Below are 19,349 nucleotides of genomic sequence, written 5' to 3' on the forward strand. Positions count from 1 at the left end.
TTGAACTATACCTGTCACAAGGGTGACCAATACTACAACATGCAGCCTGGACACAGGTCCTGAGGAATGGTAAACAATTTCTTTGAAAAGGGGTCATAACTCCATCAAATATTTGGTGGATTGTAACAAAAGTCAAACGTTGCCTTATGTAGTATAAAACATGTGTAACAAATATTATTCAAATTCATTGTATCTGTCATAAGTAATCTTCTGGACACCAAGTTCTAAGTTGAAAAGGGGCAGTAACTCAATCATAAAATAGTGTTCTGATATCAAAGTCAAACTTATTTATTTTATGCTGTTAAACATGTGTTCCAAAAATGCTTAAAGTCTGTTAACCCTTTCAGGAGTTATCGTACAGACAAAACCAACTGACCGAAAGACAAACAAGCTCACTCCTATATAGTAATACCCACCCCAAACATTGTTTTTTGGGGGAAGAATTATATTTTCTGAACTAATTTCAAAGATCAATGGCAACAGACTACAAGATCTGAAAATAATATTTTGTTCTTAAACACAACTGGTCTTGGTTAAAGATCTATAGCTGTCAAACAGTCATGTTTAAAAACCAAGCAGATAAGATACATAACAAGAGATGTTTGTCAAACATTATGCCCCCCCCCCTTTGCCTTTGCCTTTGAGGCAGTTTTAAGATTCAAATGCCCATTTAAAGTGTAGGTAAAGTTTTTTATCATGCCCAGCTGATGACTGATATTTGCAGATAAAATGTGTCCTTTAATAGTGAATAAGTGAATATGACGAAAATTTTAAAGATGAATATGAGTTATGACCTTGACTTTTGACCTTAAAATTCATAGTGGTCATCAACCGGTCACCACAAACCTTTATGACAAGTTTGTGACCATGACATTTGACCCAATGACCCCTAAAATCAAAAGGGATCATCTACTGGTCAGGCCCAACCCACAAGTCAAGTTTGAGGGCATGGGTGCAGGCATTGTCGAGTTATCACTCAAACAATCTTTACACATTCAAGAGCAGTGTGATCTTGACCTTTGACCCAATGACTCCTATAATCAATAGGGGTCATTAACCATGTCCATGTCAAGTATGATGATTATAGGTCAAAGCATTATTGAGATAACCCTCAGAGAAGCTTTGTCAACCATTTTGCGTTAAAGGTGACTGTGACCTTGACCTGTGGTCCTATGACCCGTAAAATCAATAGGGGTCATCTACTGGTCAGGCCCAACCTCCAAGTTTGAGGGCCATGGGTGCAGGAATTGTCGATTTATCACACAGGAAAACCTATTAGCCATTTAAGGTCACTTTGACCTTAGACCTTTGACCCAATGACCCTTAAAATCAATAGGGGTTATCTACTGGTCAGGCCCAACCTCCAAGTCAAGTCTGAGGGCCATGTTGCAGGCATTGTTGAGTTATCACTCGGACAACTTTTAGCATTTAAGGTCACTGTCCCCTTGACCTTTGATCTGATGACCTCTAATATTGGGGTCATCTGCTGGTAAGGACCAGCCTCCATGTCAATTTCGATGACCATAGGTCCAGCCATTGTTTAGTTATCACTCGAACAAGCTTTGTCAATCTTTTCCCATTAAAGGTCACTGTGACCTTGGCCTTTGACCTGATGACCTCTTAAATCAATTGGGGTCATCTACTGGTCAGACCCAACCTTTATGTCAGGTGTGATGACCATATGTCCAGGAATTGTCGAGCTGTCACTCTGACAAGCTTTGGTCTACCGACGGATTGATATACCGACTGACGGACAATACAATATACTCCCTCTTCTTTGTAGGGGGGTGGGGGTGGGGGGTGGGGGGGGGGGGGCATAATAACAGTCAACAGCAAAACTCAGTTTTGCTGTTGACTGTTATTATGCCCCCCCCCCAGGCACTCAGTTTTTTTTATATATTTGTACCAATACAAAGCACAATCATTTTAAGAAGAACAAAATACATAAATATATATGCTTCAAGTGAGATATTCTTGAAATTTTGTTGCAAGTGAAGAGAGGTGCATGTTCCCTTCAGATTTTGAACATATAACAATAGCAAAAGGTGTACGAAAAATTTATTTGAATAAATTTTCCAGATGTGACCAAGATTCAAGTTTTTGTATACAACCCACGATGACAATACTTGTCTTCAATTTTTGTTTTATTTCCAAAAACAGGTGAGATCAATATAAAAAACATGACCTGTATGACAGTTTGACAATGGGGCCCTAATTTCTCACATAACAGGATCAACATTGTTTTGGTTTAAAATCTGTATTTTTTTCTTTTACAAGACTTTTGAGACTTATAATGGATTTTTTTTCAAATGATATACTTGACGATGATAAACTAAATTTTGGTCAGTAAAATCAAATTAAAGCAAGTAATTTCACAAAATAAAATATTATGATACTTGTATGCTCAAGATATTTCGAGAAATTGGGGATCAGTTCTAAGACAGCCTAAAAGTAACAATAAATGTTTGTAAAACATGTTTACCTCCCTAATGGCAGCTAATAAGTCATTTTGCATTAAATATCTATTGGGTGATTTAAGGTTATAACCAACATCCTTTCCAAGTTTGAGGATAGTAGGTATACATGTTGGTATTGACCAGTTCTAAATGCTAAATAGGTGTAATGCAAGTCATTCAGGCAGCTGCTTAAAGGTCAGTTGAAGTGGTAAACAATGTTTTCTTATACAATGTAAGAGTTTAAGTCGCAATTTCTTGAAAAACAATTCGTTATAAATCATTGCATATTTTTAAATTTTGACAATGACTGTGGTCAATATGGTGACCTTGACTGTTGACCTCCCTACCAACTTTGAGGACCATAGGCCCAAGTATACTTTAGTTATTAAGCTGACAAGCTTAAGTGAACTTGGTCACCACAACCATGACCTACTGAAGTTTAAATCATTGGAGGTCATCTGCTGGTAATGACCAACCTCCGAACCAAGTTTAAAGACCTTCGGCCATTCTCTACTACCAGCCAATATGTTCAATGCAATACAAACCCACTTGTTTGAAGGGAGGCATAATAAAATATAATTCTAAGTCTTACAAAAACTTTTAAAACTTACGTTTTTACAATGGCATTAAACACTTTCTGACCCTCAGGTGTAACACCAACTCCTATATAATTTACTTGTCTCTTCTTTTCTGCAATATTGTTCCGTAACCTTGCGTTGATCTGAAAGTACAATGTAAACAAGCATTTTCAGTGAAAAGATATCCCCCGCCAACAATGGCTTGTTTGTGCTTGATGGCTTGTTTGTGCTTGAAGGTTAAAAAAAATCTCAGAAAGAATAAGATAAGCACATTGGTTTATCCCTTTCCGAGCCAAATTATAAAATATCGACCGGGACTTCTTTATGATAAAAAAAATTAACGAAATAAATCAGAGGGATGATTAAATAAAACTGTCTTTTCCGAAACTGCTTACTCGGAAACATCAATCATTGCAAAATAGTACTCAATAGTTGAGATAAAAATGTAGCCTTAGAAATTCACCGAAGAAGTTCATTGCAAGATGTTGGTTCAAATAACATTCAAGTTTCATTAAATTCTAGCAGCTAGTTACTGAGAAACGGCTGCAAACAATGATTTTTTAATAAATCAAGGGCAATAACTCTAAGGAAAATTGACCAATCCAAAAGAAAAATAGACAGGCATCATCACAGTATGTTGGTTCTTATTTATTCCAAGTGTCATGAAATTCTACCAGCTAGTTGCATAGAAAAGGCTGCAAACATGGATCTTTTAATAAATCAAGGGCAAATAACTCATATAGAAATTACACAATCCAAAATATAAATAAACAGGCATCATCGCAGTATGTTGGTTCATATTTATTTCAAGTTTCAAGAATTTCTACCAACTAGTTACTGAGAAATGGCTGTAAATGAGAGTTTTTCAAAAAATCAAGGGCAATAACTCCAAGTACAATTGACCAATCCAAAAAAAATAATGAACAGGCATCATCCCAGTATAGTAATTCATATTTATTTTAAGTTTCATGAAATTCTGCCAGCTAGTGACTGAGAAATGGCTGTGAATGTGCATTTTTCAAAAAATCAAGGGCAATAACTCCAAGGACAATTGACCAATCAATTTTTTTTTTGGACGGGCATCATTCCAGTATAGTGGTTCATATTTATTTTAAGTTTCATGAAATTCTACCAGCTAGTTACTGAGAAAACGCAGGTGACGGACGGACGGACGGACGGAAGGAAGGACGGACGGACAAAGCCATTTCAATATCCCCCTCCCTATTTCATAGGCGGGGGATAACAAGAAACACCGGAATGCGACGAAACCAGGTTTTCAATGATTGACAGAAGAACTTCAGCCGGTGTTGTGAGAATTATAATTAAGTTGATTACATAGAAAACATGTTTCTATTTTATGAACAGTTATATACATTGTACAAAGTTCAGTTTCAATTGTTTTTCTATTTTTAGTAACAGTGACCTTGACCCTAGAGGTCCCAAATGTAATCCCATGAAAGGTATCCATAAACTCTTCCTAAATATCAAGTTTGGTTAAGATATGTCAACCCTACCTTAAGTTATTCAGTACCAGCCATTTTTCTCTTTTTAGTAACAGTGACCTTGACCCTAGAAGCCATATATGCAATCCCATGAAAGGTCTCCATAAACTCTTCCTATATACCAAGTTGGGTCAAGATATGTCAACCCTAACTAAAGTTATTCAGTTTCCATCCCTTTTCTATTTTTAGTAACAGTGACCTTGACCTTGACTCTAGGGATCCAAACGCAATCCCATGAAACGTATCCATAAACTTTTCCTATAGACCAAGTTTGGTCAAGATATGTCAACCCTTACTGAAATTATTCAGTTTTATAGGTGAGTTTGATGCCGCCCGGCCGCCCGCCCGAACAACGACGTTTGTCATTCACACACACAGTCACCATTCAAATTACCTTTGCAACGTTTAGATTAGAAAGGGGTGGAGGGGAGACATCCCGGTCAGATTCTTTCACAACTGTGACATCACTGACGTATGACAGGTTGAGGAGCTTGACATCATGAACACTGTGTTTGCCGCTGGCTGGAGCACATTCTGATAATGGTTAAGAAACTTCAGAACAGTACACGTTTCCATTGCAAAAATGATAAAATTTGCAAAAGCCCTAGGGGAAGCTTTTGAAAACCAATCCAGAGCTACAGATAAGTGTAGTAATGGACGTAAATACACTTTAAAAATCGCCCATTATGACATAAAATCAAACAGCTGTTTGTAACATTCTTCCGAGTATTTTCGACCGTTTTTACACTAACCGTTTTGACTATGTATTTTTGACAGTTTTTAAGCTAGCTGTTTTGACTAAATATTAAACCGGTTTGTTAAAAGTGATTCACTATCCTATGCAATGTGTGTAACTATCTACTAAAGGCACGTAACCACTGCGTAACGTTTGTTACTCGATTCTATTCTGTGTAAATCAACTTACACACAATTGAAATGTTGCTCACTGAATAAATCAGGACTAGTAATTTGCTGAGCAACATTTCAATTTTGTGTTAAGTTCTTATATATGTGCTATAAAAGTTCATTAAATAAAATAGGTCATTCATATTTGTAATTTAATGTACCAGCACTCTTTAGAAATCACCATTACACTTTAATGAATGACCAAAGGGTGTACCATAGACTTTACTTGATTGCATAAGGGTTTAAAAAAGTTATCTGTAGCTCTGCCAATCTCCATTTATTCTTAACATCCCTCTTAACATCCCTTTCTACCACTTTCGTGTTTAGTTCATTTATCAAGAAGCTTTGTCTTTTGTTTTTGTAAACGTTTTTTTGCTATAAAGATTTCATTTGATGACGTAAAAATCAACTCTTTATGAACTGAAATTTGTTTTGCACAACTAGTACATCACAGCTACTTTGAAGGAATTTTTCCATTGTCAATCAGAGACGCTCAGCTATTATCCAAAGAACAGCCCAAACACGACCACATTTAATCTATGCGCATATATAGATCATTCCATATTGATTTAAGTGTTCAAGGTAGTTATGGGAGCAAATATTTTCAAAATAACTTCTAACAAGGACCAAAATTTACCGAAAGACGGATAAAATTACCGAAATACGCATGAAAGTTACCGAAAGACACCTTCGAATGTATTTAATTTTTAATGATTCTATATATATGATGATTATACGCATTGTAGCCAAAAATTATAAACAAATATTTAGAAATAATGAGTTTATTGACAAAAGAATTTCCCGTTTTTTAGTCAAATAGAGTTATCTCCCTTCGTTAACCGAAATACGATTTATGGATATGGTTAAATTGGAGTAAATATGCAAGAAAGTTACAGAAAGATGCCTTCTTATGTATTTATTTTTTTTATAATCCTATATATATATATTTTTTTTATATGATGATTTTACGCGTTGTAGCCAAAAATTATAAAAAAATATATATTTAGAAATAATGGGTTTATTGACAAAAAGAATTTCCTTTATTTAGCCAATAAGAGTATTCTCCCATCATCAACCGAAATATGATTTATAGATATGTTTAAGGTGAAGTAAAAACAAGACAAATCAATTCTTCACATACATGACATATACATTTGAAAAACATCAAATATGGAAGGCTGCATGAAACATAAGTCATAACAATAATTAAATAACATAAAATATTGAACGCTGCAAATACAAAATAGAATGGTTAACTTACAATATGTATTAATATCATCGACAAAGACATAAACATGTGAATGACATAAGCTATGTAAAATTCACATTGCAAACAGCAATGCTAATGAAATGAAAATTCACCAAGAAGTGTGTTACAAATAAATGTTTCACACTATACAAAACAATAAAATTGACATTGAGTTTTAAGAAAATATATAAGTTCATATCGGCAAAAATGTTGACATTGCCTTGAATCGAATTATGTTTAATTATTATGTACAATTTGTAACTACTTTATTTTATATGTTTTTTTTAGTATGGTGCATTAGAAATAATAGTCTGCATTTCCAGTGTCTGCAATGGGGTGGGATTAGTCTGAGTCTTCTGATGTACTTTGGCGCTTAATGCTGGTTGTGCGGACATTAACCGAGCGTTTGCGTTGTCTCGGTTTTCGGCCGTTGGTCCTTGGTAAAACCACAGAGGACCAACTGTCAGTGGATGTAACTACGGACCAATCGCGGAGGTTATGCCTACGGCACTTTTTGTATTGAATGTCGCGCTGGACAAATTTGAGGTTTTTGGCACTCCACGAGTTAAGGTCTTGCTCAGACAATTCGGAACATTTAAGCATGTACCCAATTTCTAAAATTAGAACAATGTATGCATTGATCAATACTACAGTCAACAGCACATATAACACAAGAAAACTTTCCCATCTTTTGGGATTTCAGAGTGAAAAGTTCTTTAATACCATGAGCAATACATGAAACTTACATTTTTACTCGCGATTGTTATGTATGAATCTTCAAATGAAGCCGTCCATTTGTGTGAAATTCACCCGCAATTATAAATGTACACATACTGTGTTCCTTTAATGCGTAATTATTATGGTACATTTGTATTTACTCAACACGTGTCACAGAGCCGAAAAAGGTTTACCCAAATTAACACACGTTCAACTATACCAAACTGTCCCCCAAGAACGTGCCGCTACTTTGTGGGGTGTCATATACCGGGTGAAAATTATGTTGTTTTAAACATCACATGATTTTGTGTATTTGATGTGGAATATTGTCCATAAGTAAGCAAATTTATTTGACGATGAGAAATTCGCTGTTAAAAAACTTCTTTTCCATTTTTCATATATTACTATACTATATTATACTTTAAGACCCCTAAACTAAAGATCTAAGTAAGTTTAAAAGAATATGGTTTTAACGACACTTTCGGCCTTTTTCAAAGGCAATGTTTCAAATATATTCCTAAATATTTTCAATTGCTGTTTATTGATCTAACATTTCCATAAGAATATAAATGCTATTATTTGAATCATAGTTCATAATCATTTTCATAATCAAACAAATAATAAGTTAATTTTAACTGACGCATTAAATTGTCTTTCAGTTGGCAAAGGGTGACAACTATTTCACTGACATATTGTCTTTATTCAAATTGACCGATAAGTAAATATTTTCATTAACATTTTCATTTTTATTTGTGTGTTTTAGTCATATGAATTTCATGTGCTCATCATTAATTGGAATAATTGTGTATTTTGGAAGCTTTTATCTGTCTATCAGTTGGCGAGTCGGCACGCTGAATTTGATCCCGAAAACTGAAATTGCCTATAACATCATTATATTTCAATCTTTTTCTCTAAAATCTGGTTTGGTAATGTATTTGTATAATATTAATATAAAAACAAAAAGAAAATTCATTAGAAGGCGTCTTTCGGTAACTTTCATGCATATTTCGGTAATTTTATCCGTCTTTTGGTAAATAATTGTATTTCGGTAAGTCCAGTATCTGTATACTTTTATTTCCAGGTCACAAGCTTTTTGTTATTTTTATTTGAGATGTTATGTGTGTTTGTTAATTATGTCGGAAAATAGCTCATTGAGCTAATGTTTCTTGTTAACACATGCCCGACTTAACGTTCATTCTACTTTAAGTGTGCATATTTTTTGGAAGAAAAGGTTTCAAAATAACTACGCAAAATCCATTTGTAACCACTTTTATTTTGACGAACAATGTTATCTTGGTAAAATTCAGAAGTCAGTGCGTCAAACAGGTCCTATATTTTTTAACTTAATCCTGAAATGGGAACTACTATAAACAGGTGGTCAGATACGTTATGTTTATAGAATTAGGCTAAATTAGCGTAAGTGTACACATAAGAAGATTTTTATAATCGTATTCTAATGAACTGATGTATGCATTCATAAACTTAAACAATAAATACAAAGAAATGTAAAAAATAAATGGTTTTCTTTATGTTTTCAATGCCAGTCTTATAAAAAATTTAAGTTGCAACATTGTGTGTCCTAAAGTTGTTTTGAAAAATATTATGGTTATGTTGGAAGTAAATATACTTAACCCTTTTGGCGCCAAAGTCGCATAATTGCGACAACTAGGCTGACCGCCAAAGTCGCATATTTGCGACAAAACGATAGGGTAGTGTTTTCGCTACTTTTACGCTCATATATTATTACAGAGCTGAGTGATTTCTACTTTCGATTCAGAACGAGGCTTTTTCATGTTACTTCCGCATTCTCAAATAATTTTTCATGTAAAATTAAATTAATTAGTCTTCTAAAGTGAATTAAAATCGCAGAGCGATCTGGACAATTCAAGATGGCTTCCAGGAAAAGGAAGCGGGCTTATACTTGCAAGGAAGTGCTAAATACGATCTTAAATGACAGTAATAGTAATATTACGGACATCGAAATTGGATTCGGATATGTCAAATGAAAGTTTGGATGACGATATTAGTGAGAAAACTGTTTCAAATCAGTCATCCAGACCACAATCACCTTCAGGTTAGTTAGAATAATCCTTTTTTTCTGTTATTATTGATGTTTTATCCCCATGAAAATGTCAAATATACCATAAATAAAGTAATAAGCACTTGGCACCTAAGTAATTCAATATAATATAAATAAAAGAAGACTAAATTAAAAAAAAATATATGGATGAAACTTTGCCCAGTAGGTTGAGAGATTGGGTGGCGGTCATTTTTTTATGATATCTTCAAATTCGTCTCTTTTGGTTTTGTGGCTGCTTATTTTGATCAAATTCTCATTTTATAATGCAGTTTGATAATTAAATATATGCCTATATTGATTTATAATTGTTATAGAATTATTTATTATTTATTTTAGACCACGGACAAGAGGTTGAGGGGACAAGGTAGAGTGATCGGGAGAGGAGAATATTCAAAGAGAAGACGCACCGGCCAGATTGTGCAGTGCGAAGTGACAGACAAACTCCTGGATGGAGTATAAAACAAACATCTTTTAAATGCAAACAGTGCAACGTTCCTATGTGGGCAGCCCCGTGTCATTCACACACACAAGAATATTCAACAAAAAGCTGGACGCGTGGTCCATAATGTTGATGCATAACAATCTAGATGTGTTGTTTGTACACATGTAGATTTGTTTATAAGCAAAAATGTTTTCATTTTTACTTGGCACTGAGAGGAACTTTTGACTATTTATTTGGCGCCGAAAGGGTTAAACTGGATGAAAATATTACAACTTTACAGAAATGTGATAGCGTGCCTTTGTTAGGAAAGCTATTGAGTAATTCGTTCGGTACTTTTAAAGAACACCATCCGAAACGTAACATATCTGAATCATTGTAACATTATGTAATAATGTTGATTTACAAGTTTATATCAAACAATGCTTAAACTAGAGCTGTCACAGGAGTGACGAATACCCCCAAATGCCGCCTGGACACAGGAATGGCAAACCATTCTTTTGAAAAGAGGCTAATTAAAAAAAAATAAATCTGTCTAGCCTTTCATGAGTTATCGTCCGGAAACCATGAAAACCGACCGACCGACCGACCCACAAGCTCACTAACTTGATCTGTATCTTCTGATGTTACACCTGTGTACCAAAAATTGTTCAAATCCATCTAGTCTTTCATGAGTTATCGTCCGGAAACGGTTTTTCTTTTTTTAGTAACAGTGACCTTGACCTTGGCCCCACCAGCCCCAATATCGTACTTGACCTGTATCATCTTGTACCAAAACATTTTCAAATCTGTCTAGCCTTTCATGAGTTATCGACCGGAAACCATGAAAACCACCGGCAGACCGACCAACCGACCGACAAGCTCACTGCCATATACCCGCTCAAACTTCGTTTGTGGGGGTATAATAAACCTAGTTTATATCGAAAGCTGTTATTTACGCGTTATTATGTGTTTTCTTGCACAGAACAATTCACCTTTAAACTATTCATCTACAATATGACCTCAAAATCATTGACACAATGCCATTTTCATAGCACACCCATATAAAAGAACATAAAATATACATTATCATATAACAATACATCTAATATGCTTTTATTTTAACAAACCTATGAAAATAACAATGATTGGGATGTCCGAACTAACCATATTCTGTTTTTGTGAGCTTAAAATAACAAAATAACGTATCTGACGAATATTTGAATGAATAGACTGCATCCATATTGCATCAAGTAGTGGCTCTTATGTTACATTTAAAACGAATCAAATGCATTATCAATGTGCACGTGTATGTTGATATCGTTTATATGACCATGAAACTACAAACACGCGTTCATCAGTTTGTGGTAAATATGCTTTTGGGTAACAACATATGACATGAATCAGTAAATTTAGCTAACGAGGTACAATAGTTCAAGTTTAAACAAGAGGGCCATGATGGCCCTAAATCGCTCACCTGAGTAAAAGAGTTTAACCTTTGTAATCAATATAGCTTGATATTTGTTCTCAAAGAATATTGGCTGGTCACTTTTCATTAAGTTAAATGGATGTTGCACTAATTAGTACGCCATTCAATATCTCTGTACGGTTCCCTCAATATGCAAATATGAAAATAAAAGAGACCAAACAAAATTATTTTAATACATTTGAGAGAAGTCTATGCAAGGGTGCTTCAGACCAAATTTGGTAAATATCCATCAAGAGGTTCACAAGAATAATCGTTTTTTACTCTATTTTTAGCTAAAAGGGGCCAAACAAAATTATGTGAACAAATTTAAGAGAGGTCCATGCAAGGACACTTCAAACCAAATTTGCTGAAGATCTATCAAGGGGTTCATGCGAAGAAAATGTTAAGTTTTTTTTACTAATTTTAGCTCTGGTGGCCCTTAAAAGGGGCCAAACAAAATTATTTGAAAAGACCTGACAGAGGCCCATGCTAGGATGCTTCAGACTTGAAGATCCATCAAGCAGTTAATAAGATCAAGTTGTTTAAAGGTTTTTCTATTTTTTGCTCTGGTGACCCCTAAAAGGGGCCAAACAAAACCATTTGAACAAAGTTGAGAGAGGACCATGTAAGGATGCTACATATCAAGAATGGAGTCATTCTGTCCTTTACTTTCAGAGGAAAAGATGTTTAAGTGACAAGACAATGTAAAAACAAATGACCCCTGAGCAAGGCCAATTTGACCCCGGGACAATAATTTGAATACCTTTGGTGTAGGTCCACTAGGTAACACTTTATACCAAATATGAAAGCTCTAGGTCTTATATTTTGGAGAAGAGGATTTTTAAAGTTTTATTATATAAGACTATATAAAAATATTGAAAACCTAAGCCTATGAACAAGGGGCGTGGCCAATTTTGACCCCAGGGCTAAAGTTTGAACAATCTTAATAGTGGTCCGATAAACAATGCTTGATACCAAATATCTAAGGCCTTCGCCTTTTGGTTTCGGAGAAGAAGATTTTATAAGTTTTCATCATATACATATATAAGGAAACCCATGACCGCCCGGGTGGGGCCATTTTTTGACCCCAGGGCCAAAGATTGAACAATATTGGTACAAGTCAACTAGATGATATATCATGCCAAATATCTAAGCTCTTGTCACTACTTGATTTTACGTGTGTATCTATATATGTATATTTGTTATTAATTGTTGTATGTGGCCCATATTGAAAATTGGTATGTGTACTAAATATGTTATCCAGTTTAAATTAAGATGTTACTTGTCTTTGTGAGTTCGGAGAAGATTTTTTAAGTGTTCACTATAACACATATAGAGAAAACCCATCAGCCCCGGGGTGTGGCCAATTTTGACCCCAGGGCCATAATTTGAACAAACTTTGTAGAGGTCCACTAGACGATGAATCATGCCAAATATCTAAGCTCTAAGCCACGTAAGTTCAGAGGAGATGATTTTTGAAGTTTTCACTATACACATATAGAGAAAACCCATGACCCCCAAAGGGGGTGGGGCCAATTTTGACCCCAAGGCCATAATTTGAACAATCTTTGTAGAGGTCCACTAGACGATGAATCATGCCAAATATCTAAGCTCTAGTCCAAGTAAGTTCAGAGGAGAAGATTTTTGAAGTTTTAACTATAAACATATAGAGAATACCCTAACCCCCCGGGGCGGGGCCAGTTTTGACCCCAAGGCCATAATTTGAACAATCTTTGTAGAGGTCCACTAGACGATGAATCAAGCCAAATATCTAAGCTCTAAGCAACGTAAGTTCAGAGGAGATTTTTGATTTTTTTTAATATAAACATATAGAGAAAACCCATGACCACCTAGGGGCGGGGCCAATTTTGACCACAGGGCCATAATTTGAACAATCTTTGTAGAGGTCCACTAGACGATGAATCATGCCAAATATCTAAGCTCTAGTCCAAGTAAGTTAAGAGGAGAAGATTTTTGAAGTTTTAACTATAAACATATCAAGTATACCCATGACCCCCCGGGGCGGGCCAATTTTGACCCCAAGGCCATAATTTGAACAATCTTTGTAGAGGTCCACTTGACGATGAATCATGCCAAATATCTAAGCTCTAGTCCAAGTAAGTTCAAAGGAGAAGATTTTTGAAGTTTTCACTATAAACATATAGAGAATACCCTAACCCCCCGGGGCGGGGCCAATTTTGACCCCAAGGCCATAATTTGAACAATCTTTGTAGAGGTCCACTAGACGATGAATCATGCCAAATATCTAAGCTCTAGTCCAAGTAAGTTAAGAGGAGAAGATTTTTGAAGTTTTAACTATAAACATATCAAGTATACCCATGACCCCCCGGGGCGGGGCCAATTTTGACCCCAAGGCCATAATTTGAAAAATCTTTGTAGAGGTCCACTAGACGATGAATCATGCCAAATATCTAAGCTCTAGTCCAAGTAAGTTCAAAGGAGAAGATTTTTGAAGTTTTCACTACAAACATATAGAGAAAACCCATGACCCCCCGGGGCGGAGCCAATTTTGACTCCAAGGCCATAATTTGAACAATCTTTGTAAAGGTCCACTAGACGATGAATCATGCCAAATATCTAAGCTCTAGTCCAAGTAAGTTCAGAGGAGAAGATTTTTGAAGTTTTAACTATAAACATATAGAGCATACCCATGACCCCCCGGGGCGGGGCCAATTTTGACCCCAGGGCCATAATTTGAACAAACTTTGTAGAGGTCCACTAGACGATGAATCATGACAAATATCTAAGCTCTAGGTCAAGTAAGTTCAGAGGAGAAGATTTTTTAAGTTTTCACTATAAACATATAGAGAAAACCCATGACCCCCCGGGGCAGTGCCAATTTTGACCCAAGGGCCATAATTTGAACAATCTTGGTAGAGGACCATTTGGTGATCCTACCTACCATATATCAACGGCCAAAGCCTTGTGGTTTGGGAGAAGAAGATTTTTAAAGTTTTTCCTTTCCATTGCCATGGCAACCAGAGTTCTGCATGGAATTCAATTCTTTGAAAACAATTTTCAAAGGGGACCACCCAAGGAACATTCCTGTGAAGTTTGGATGAAATTGGCTAAGCGGTTTATGAGGAGATGTCGTTTAAAGTAAAAGTTTACGGACGGACGGACGACGGACAAATTGTGATCACATAAGCTCACCTTGTCACTATGTGACAGGTGAGCTAAAAACAGTTTGTCATTGAACAGAAATGCAACATAACAACAAGAAACACACAAACACCATGTTTAACTGACTTGATATGAGTACAGTGTGGTACCTTACGTGTCTTATGCATATTAATTTTCTTTTTAAAGTTTAATTTTGTCAACATCAGCCTCACTGATTTTGAACAGTCTTTGGGATCTTCCAGTTCAAACTGGCTCATCAATGCAACAAATTATTTCATCTACATCAAGTTCCAAAACATCTTCTTACTTTGGCCATCTGTATGTGGTAACTCCCTGGTTGTCGCTTTCTTTCATAAATGTAACACGAACAGTCTTATTTCTACTATTGATGTCAAGTATCTTCCCTATATACCAATCTTCCTTGTACATTGAGGCTACGAACTGTTGACTTTGCAAATTTTCTACAGTTATTTGCTTATTTTCTGTAACCATTTGTTCGGTTTCGGTTTCCATGGGTTCATCATCTGTTTCCTTTGGTGCATGTTCTTTGTTAGATTCTTCATTTGCTTTAAATGACAGTTTTTGTAATGTCCATGTTTTACATATATTTGCGTCAACTCCCTGTAGGCACATGGTACAATAGCAGGACACCTCGTCTGTGTAGAGCGACTCTCTGATAGGGTATACAGCATAAAGTTTCATGGTACCATGTATTGCTTTTGTTGTTTTTTCTGACACTTCCTCGGCTGTCTTGTTGTACTCGTCCTGGGTATAAAAGCAATACATTATCGTTTTTTGATTTGTGTTGCCCAACTATAAAAATCTGTTGCGTCTTGAATGTTGGCCTTGCCCTGTTTGACGGCCTCCGCTGCTTGTCTCTTTGCTGTTCCCCCTATGCGGTCACAAGGGCCCTTCCCATGGCCCGATTCAAAATAATTCCAACAGGCTTTCAGTCCACACATATATGCATGTCTAAACACGGTGTCAATAATGTACCTATTTCTGTACTGCGAAGATGGACTATCAGTCCAGTAGTGGACGGTGTCAGCATTTGGAAACATGTGTTTGATGTCGCCCATGAGTTTGTCTATGATTGTCAAAACTGCCGTAGCATTGTAATTGTTAACATCAGAGACGAAAACGAAGTTCTTATGCTGTACTGTGCCCAGTTCATTCTTAAAATATAGTACAACTGGGTGTAAAGTAACATTCGTCGCGTTCCAGTACGCGCTCTGAAGATGAAGTATGCTTTGCTCTTCATGTTCTTTTGGTATTTCTACATCGTTGGATTGTGCTGAGCATTTCTTTTCAAGTCTTTGGCAACGTTTCTTCCACTTTGCTTCATTCTTCTTCAACTCTTGTATTGATTTTTTCAAGTTATCAATACTTTTTTAGCTCGTCATAAAAGCTTATTTCTACATCTGTTTGGGAAGTTAATTTTTACAAGTAATGGTACGTTAGTTTTTCTTGTACATCTTTGCTCTGATATTATTTCGCTGATAGAACTCCCTGGTTCTTCAACAGACATACGGACTGAGACATTTTTCTTGAGCTTTTGCTTGTCTCTATATTTTTGGGAATACACCTTATTCTTCTCTCTTCGAGTTTTCGGATCTTTTAGTGACAAATTAGATACAGGTTTACGATACTGCTTTGCCCGTTCCTTTTCTTTTTTGTTACGTTCTGAGTCAACAGTTACTGAAATCAATATATCAAAAAAAAAATATAAAAAAAATAAAAAAATATTCCGACCTACCTACCCTATTTTTTTGGCAGCGTTACCTGAAACGCACCTATTTTTTTATTTGGCCTAAGGCATTACAAAAATTGAAGTTTTATTTGGTTTTACGTGTATGAAAATATATGCAATTTAGTTCATGCATTGCTGAAAGTTTTTTGTCAACATAGGTTCCATACGCTACAGTTGTTTGGTTTTATTCATAGTACAATCATGCCTATATATACATCTTTCGAATGAACCATATTCTCCTTATAACTTGTTTGAATTTTGTAGTTGAGATTCTCGTGAAGTTTACACAAACAGGTGTCTCGATCTTTTTTTGTTGCTTTCACTATCCAGAACGGCCTCAACTTGCAGAACATGCTGTACGAGATCTTGTTCCCCTCGCTCTCATACTTCTTGTAAAGATTTATAAGGTCTCCATTTAACAACTGTTTCTGCATTTTAACCCCATTTCTTGTGATGGTGGCTTGTTTGTCCGATGTTATCTTTGAATTGTCGTCCCTTTCAAAAAACGCTTTCACTTTCATTTTCATTCGACTTTTCACGCCGGCTGGACGGACCCTTCTACCTTTCCTATACATGTAGCACCTTGATATACCCAAAACACTTCTAGCATAAGCTCCTATGCATGCCATACTTTTTCAGAACTCTTTTTCCTACTAGTACATTTGATATCATTCGTCTTTCTAGGCAGCTGTTGATTCTGCTGTACCACTTTCTGACATTCATGACCAGTGTTTGATATAGGCGGTATGCCATAGGTTCAATCTCCTGTTCGTCTTCACTGGTCTCACTTGCATGATCTTTACGTTTGATTCGGTAGAGTCTCTTTTTGTATCTTTCAGTAAGTCTTAGCTGGCATTTAAGTTTGACTTCCAATTTTTTCATTTAACCTGTAACATGCAGATTTTTCTTTGGTCTTCCTTCTTTTGTGCGATTTGATCATTGATAGTTGCCGGGGCACTTGTACTGGTGGGTCTTGCAATTCTTGTGGTGATGTTGGTGGTGTTAATCTAGATGTCAGTGCTGTTTCATACATCTTCTTTCTATCTCTATGTATCTGGCTGTTTTTCTTCCAATTACGCTGACATTTACGCTGTTTTCTATTGTCATATCATGTACCATTTACACAACACCTCTTTCTTTTTGTCTTTATATCTTTCCCTGTCTGTAGCCTGTATGCTTTTCATATTTCTGTACATTTTCTTTTATTTTGCGATGCTATTCTTGCACTCGTTCCTTTGCAGATTTCGCCATTCTTTTAACAGTTTCTTGAGAAGTTCTATGCTATCTCTTGAATTAGCTATTTGGTCTGCACAGTCACAGACCCCACATGCCCATTCTGGCACTTGTAGGTGGCGAGGGATACTTAATAAAGTTATAAGACCTCTTAACCAGTAGTATAATTTTAATAAAAAGAAGAAAAAACCATTGATTATAGTCATATTTCATGGTTTAGATCAAATAAAGAATTATAAAAAAATATCGTCATTTCCGTTACGAAATATCATCATATTTCTGTTTTGGAAATGATCGTAACAGAAATGACAATCTGAAATAATTTTAACTCTGGTTACATAATGTGTTCTATACTGTGTTTACACAGTGATCCAGCATACAGATGCACTTACCCTTAACATATATGTATTGTGATTTTTTTTTACATTTTATTAACATTGCAACAGAACAGGCCTGAACGGTAATGATGCGAGAAAAGTATACGTAAGAGAAGTCAGCAACTTACCCCCAATTTTCACGTTCAACAACGTTTTGCTATTTCGGCGGCCATGTTTTCAAAATTTTCTCGCCTTAACACTTTAAGATGATGTCAGTGTTTATTGTGTTCTCAGCGTAGGTAATGACGAATATTGTCATCTATTGTGTTGTAACAGAAGTGACTGGAAAACGCGGGACAAGTAAAACATCGGCGATTTAAAAGTAAATGTAGTAAATAGTTTTGAATAAAGTTTGTTTTCTATTGAAGTGATATAACTTCACTTAATAAAAACAATTGTTATTATAAATATGACGGAACTCTCGAATTATTCAACATAAAAATAGACTACCCTGCAATAGGGACACATACTTTTTATCAAATTTAGGGTATATGATCACATAAACTAAGATTACATAAACAAATATTCTTAAATGAGCGATTGTACGACCTCGAGGCGAGTCGAGTCTTATTATTGTATAAAAGCATTTAACTAAGAGGGTTTTTTTATTTACAGGTGGGAGAAATATACAGGGACACAGGATGTACGTTAATTTTAAAATCACAGGCCTATCAATATCGGGTAAAAAATGCTGACCCTGGTGCAACCCATGCTTTGCTTTTATTCAACATCACTATGGTAAAATTACCTATCTAAGACAAATGTAAGCTTGGGGCAGGTTAAAATCAAATAATGCACACGTAACGTAGAATGAACGTTTAAATAAAGATTTTGTAACTATTTAAAAATCAATGAACAGTAATTAGTTAATAACTGAACATTAAAAGCTAATTTTCTGTTAAAAAGATACTGATGGCTAGCATTTTTGTTCCCAGATCGAATGCTAAGACTTCTCCGATGATTTTCTGTTGATAGCAAGTCGTACAGGTTATCATACTACCAACGCTAAAGTATTCATTTTCAGCCATTATCTTCATTTTTCACAACACATACATTGGTGAGTGAAACGAAAATAACCGAGAGTTCCGAAAATATTGAAATGCAGCAAATAATTTGGGTGCTGCTAAAACCCGGTACACCGGTAGCGTTATTCACGAAAAACCCGGTATCAACATAATCCAGTAACATAAATTGTGATTGTAACGAATAACTGATTAAATGATAAACACATAGCAGGTGCGATTTTTTTTTATCGAAGCAGTTTATGAACTTTAGGAATTCCGCCTAGAGTATGGACGGAATAATCATTCCGCCCGATATCAATTCATTTTTCTTGTAGATTCTCGGCGTAAAATTATTGAAAGTTCCAGGCGTAAACAAATTACGGGCGTATTTATATACTTTAACATTTGTGTGACACGGAATTTCGAACTTCGGGTTTTCAATGCAACCTTTGGGGCGGAATATCCTA

General features: G+C 35.6%; 1 protein-coding gene across 1 annotated transcript in view; it reads right to left on the reverse strand.

Moving 5' to 3' along the window:
• LOC128230165 (protein LSM12-like) overlaps nucleotides 1–18,961 on the reverse strand; it is a 31,669-nt gene extending 12,708 nt beyond the window's left edge. The window contains exons 1-3 of the mRNA XM_052942220.1: nucleotides 18,789–18,961; nucleotides 4,931–5,070; nucleotides 3,068–3,177 (exon numbers count right to left, since the gene is read on the reverse strand). Coding sequence (XP_052798180.1) covers nucleotides 3,068–3,177; nucleotides 4,931–5,070; nucleotides 18,789–18,915 — 377 coding nt within the window. The 5' untranslated portion in view covers nucleotides 18,916–18,961. The remainder of the gene's footprint in view (nucleotides 1–3,067; nucleotides 3,178–4,930; nucleotides 5,071–18,788) is intronic.
• Nucleotides 18,962–19,349: the final 388 nt, after the last annotated feature.

This window comes from Mya arenaria, chromosome 1 (genome assembly GCF_026914265.1).
Source record: "Mya arenaria isolate MELC-2E11 chromosome 1, ASM2691426v1".
Taxonomy (NCBI): Eukaryota; Metazoa; Mollusca; class Bivalvia; order Myida; family Myidae; genus Mya; species Mya arenaria.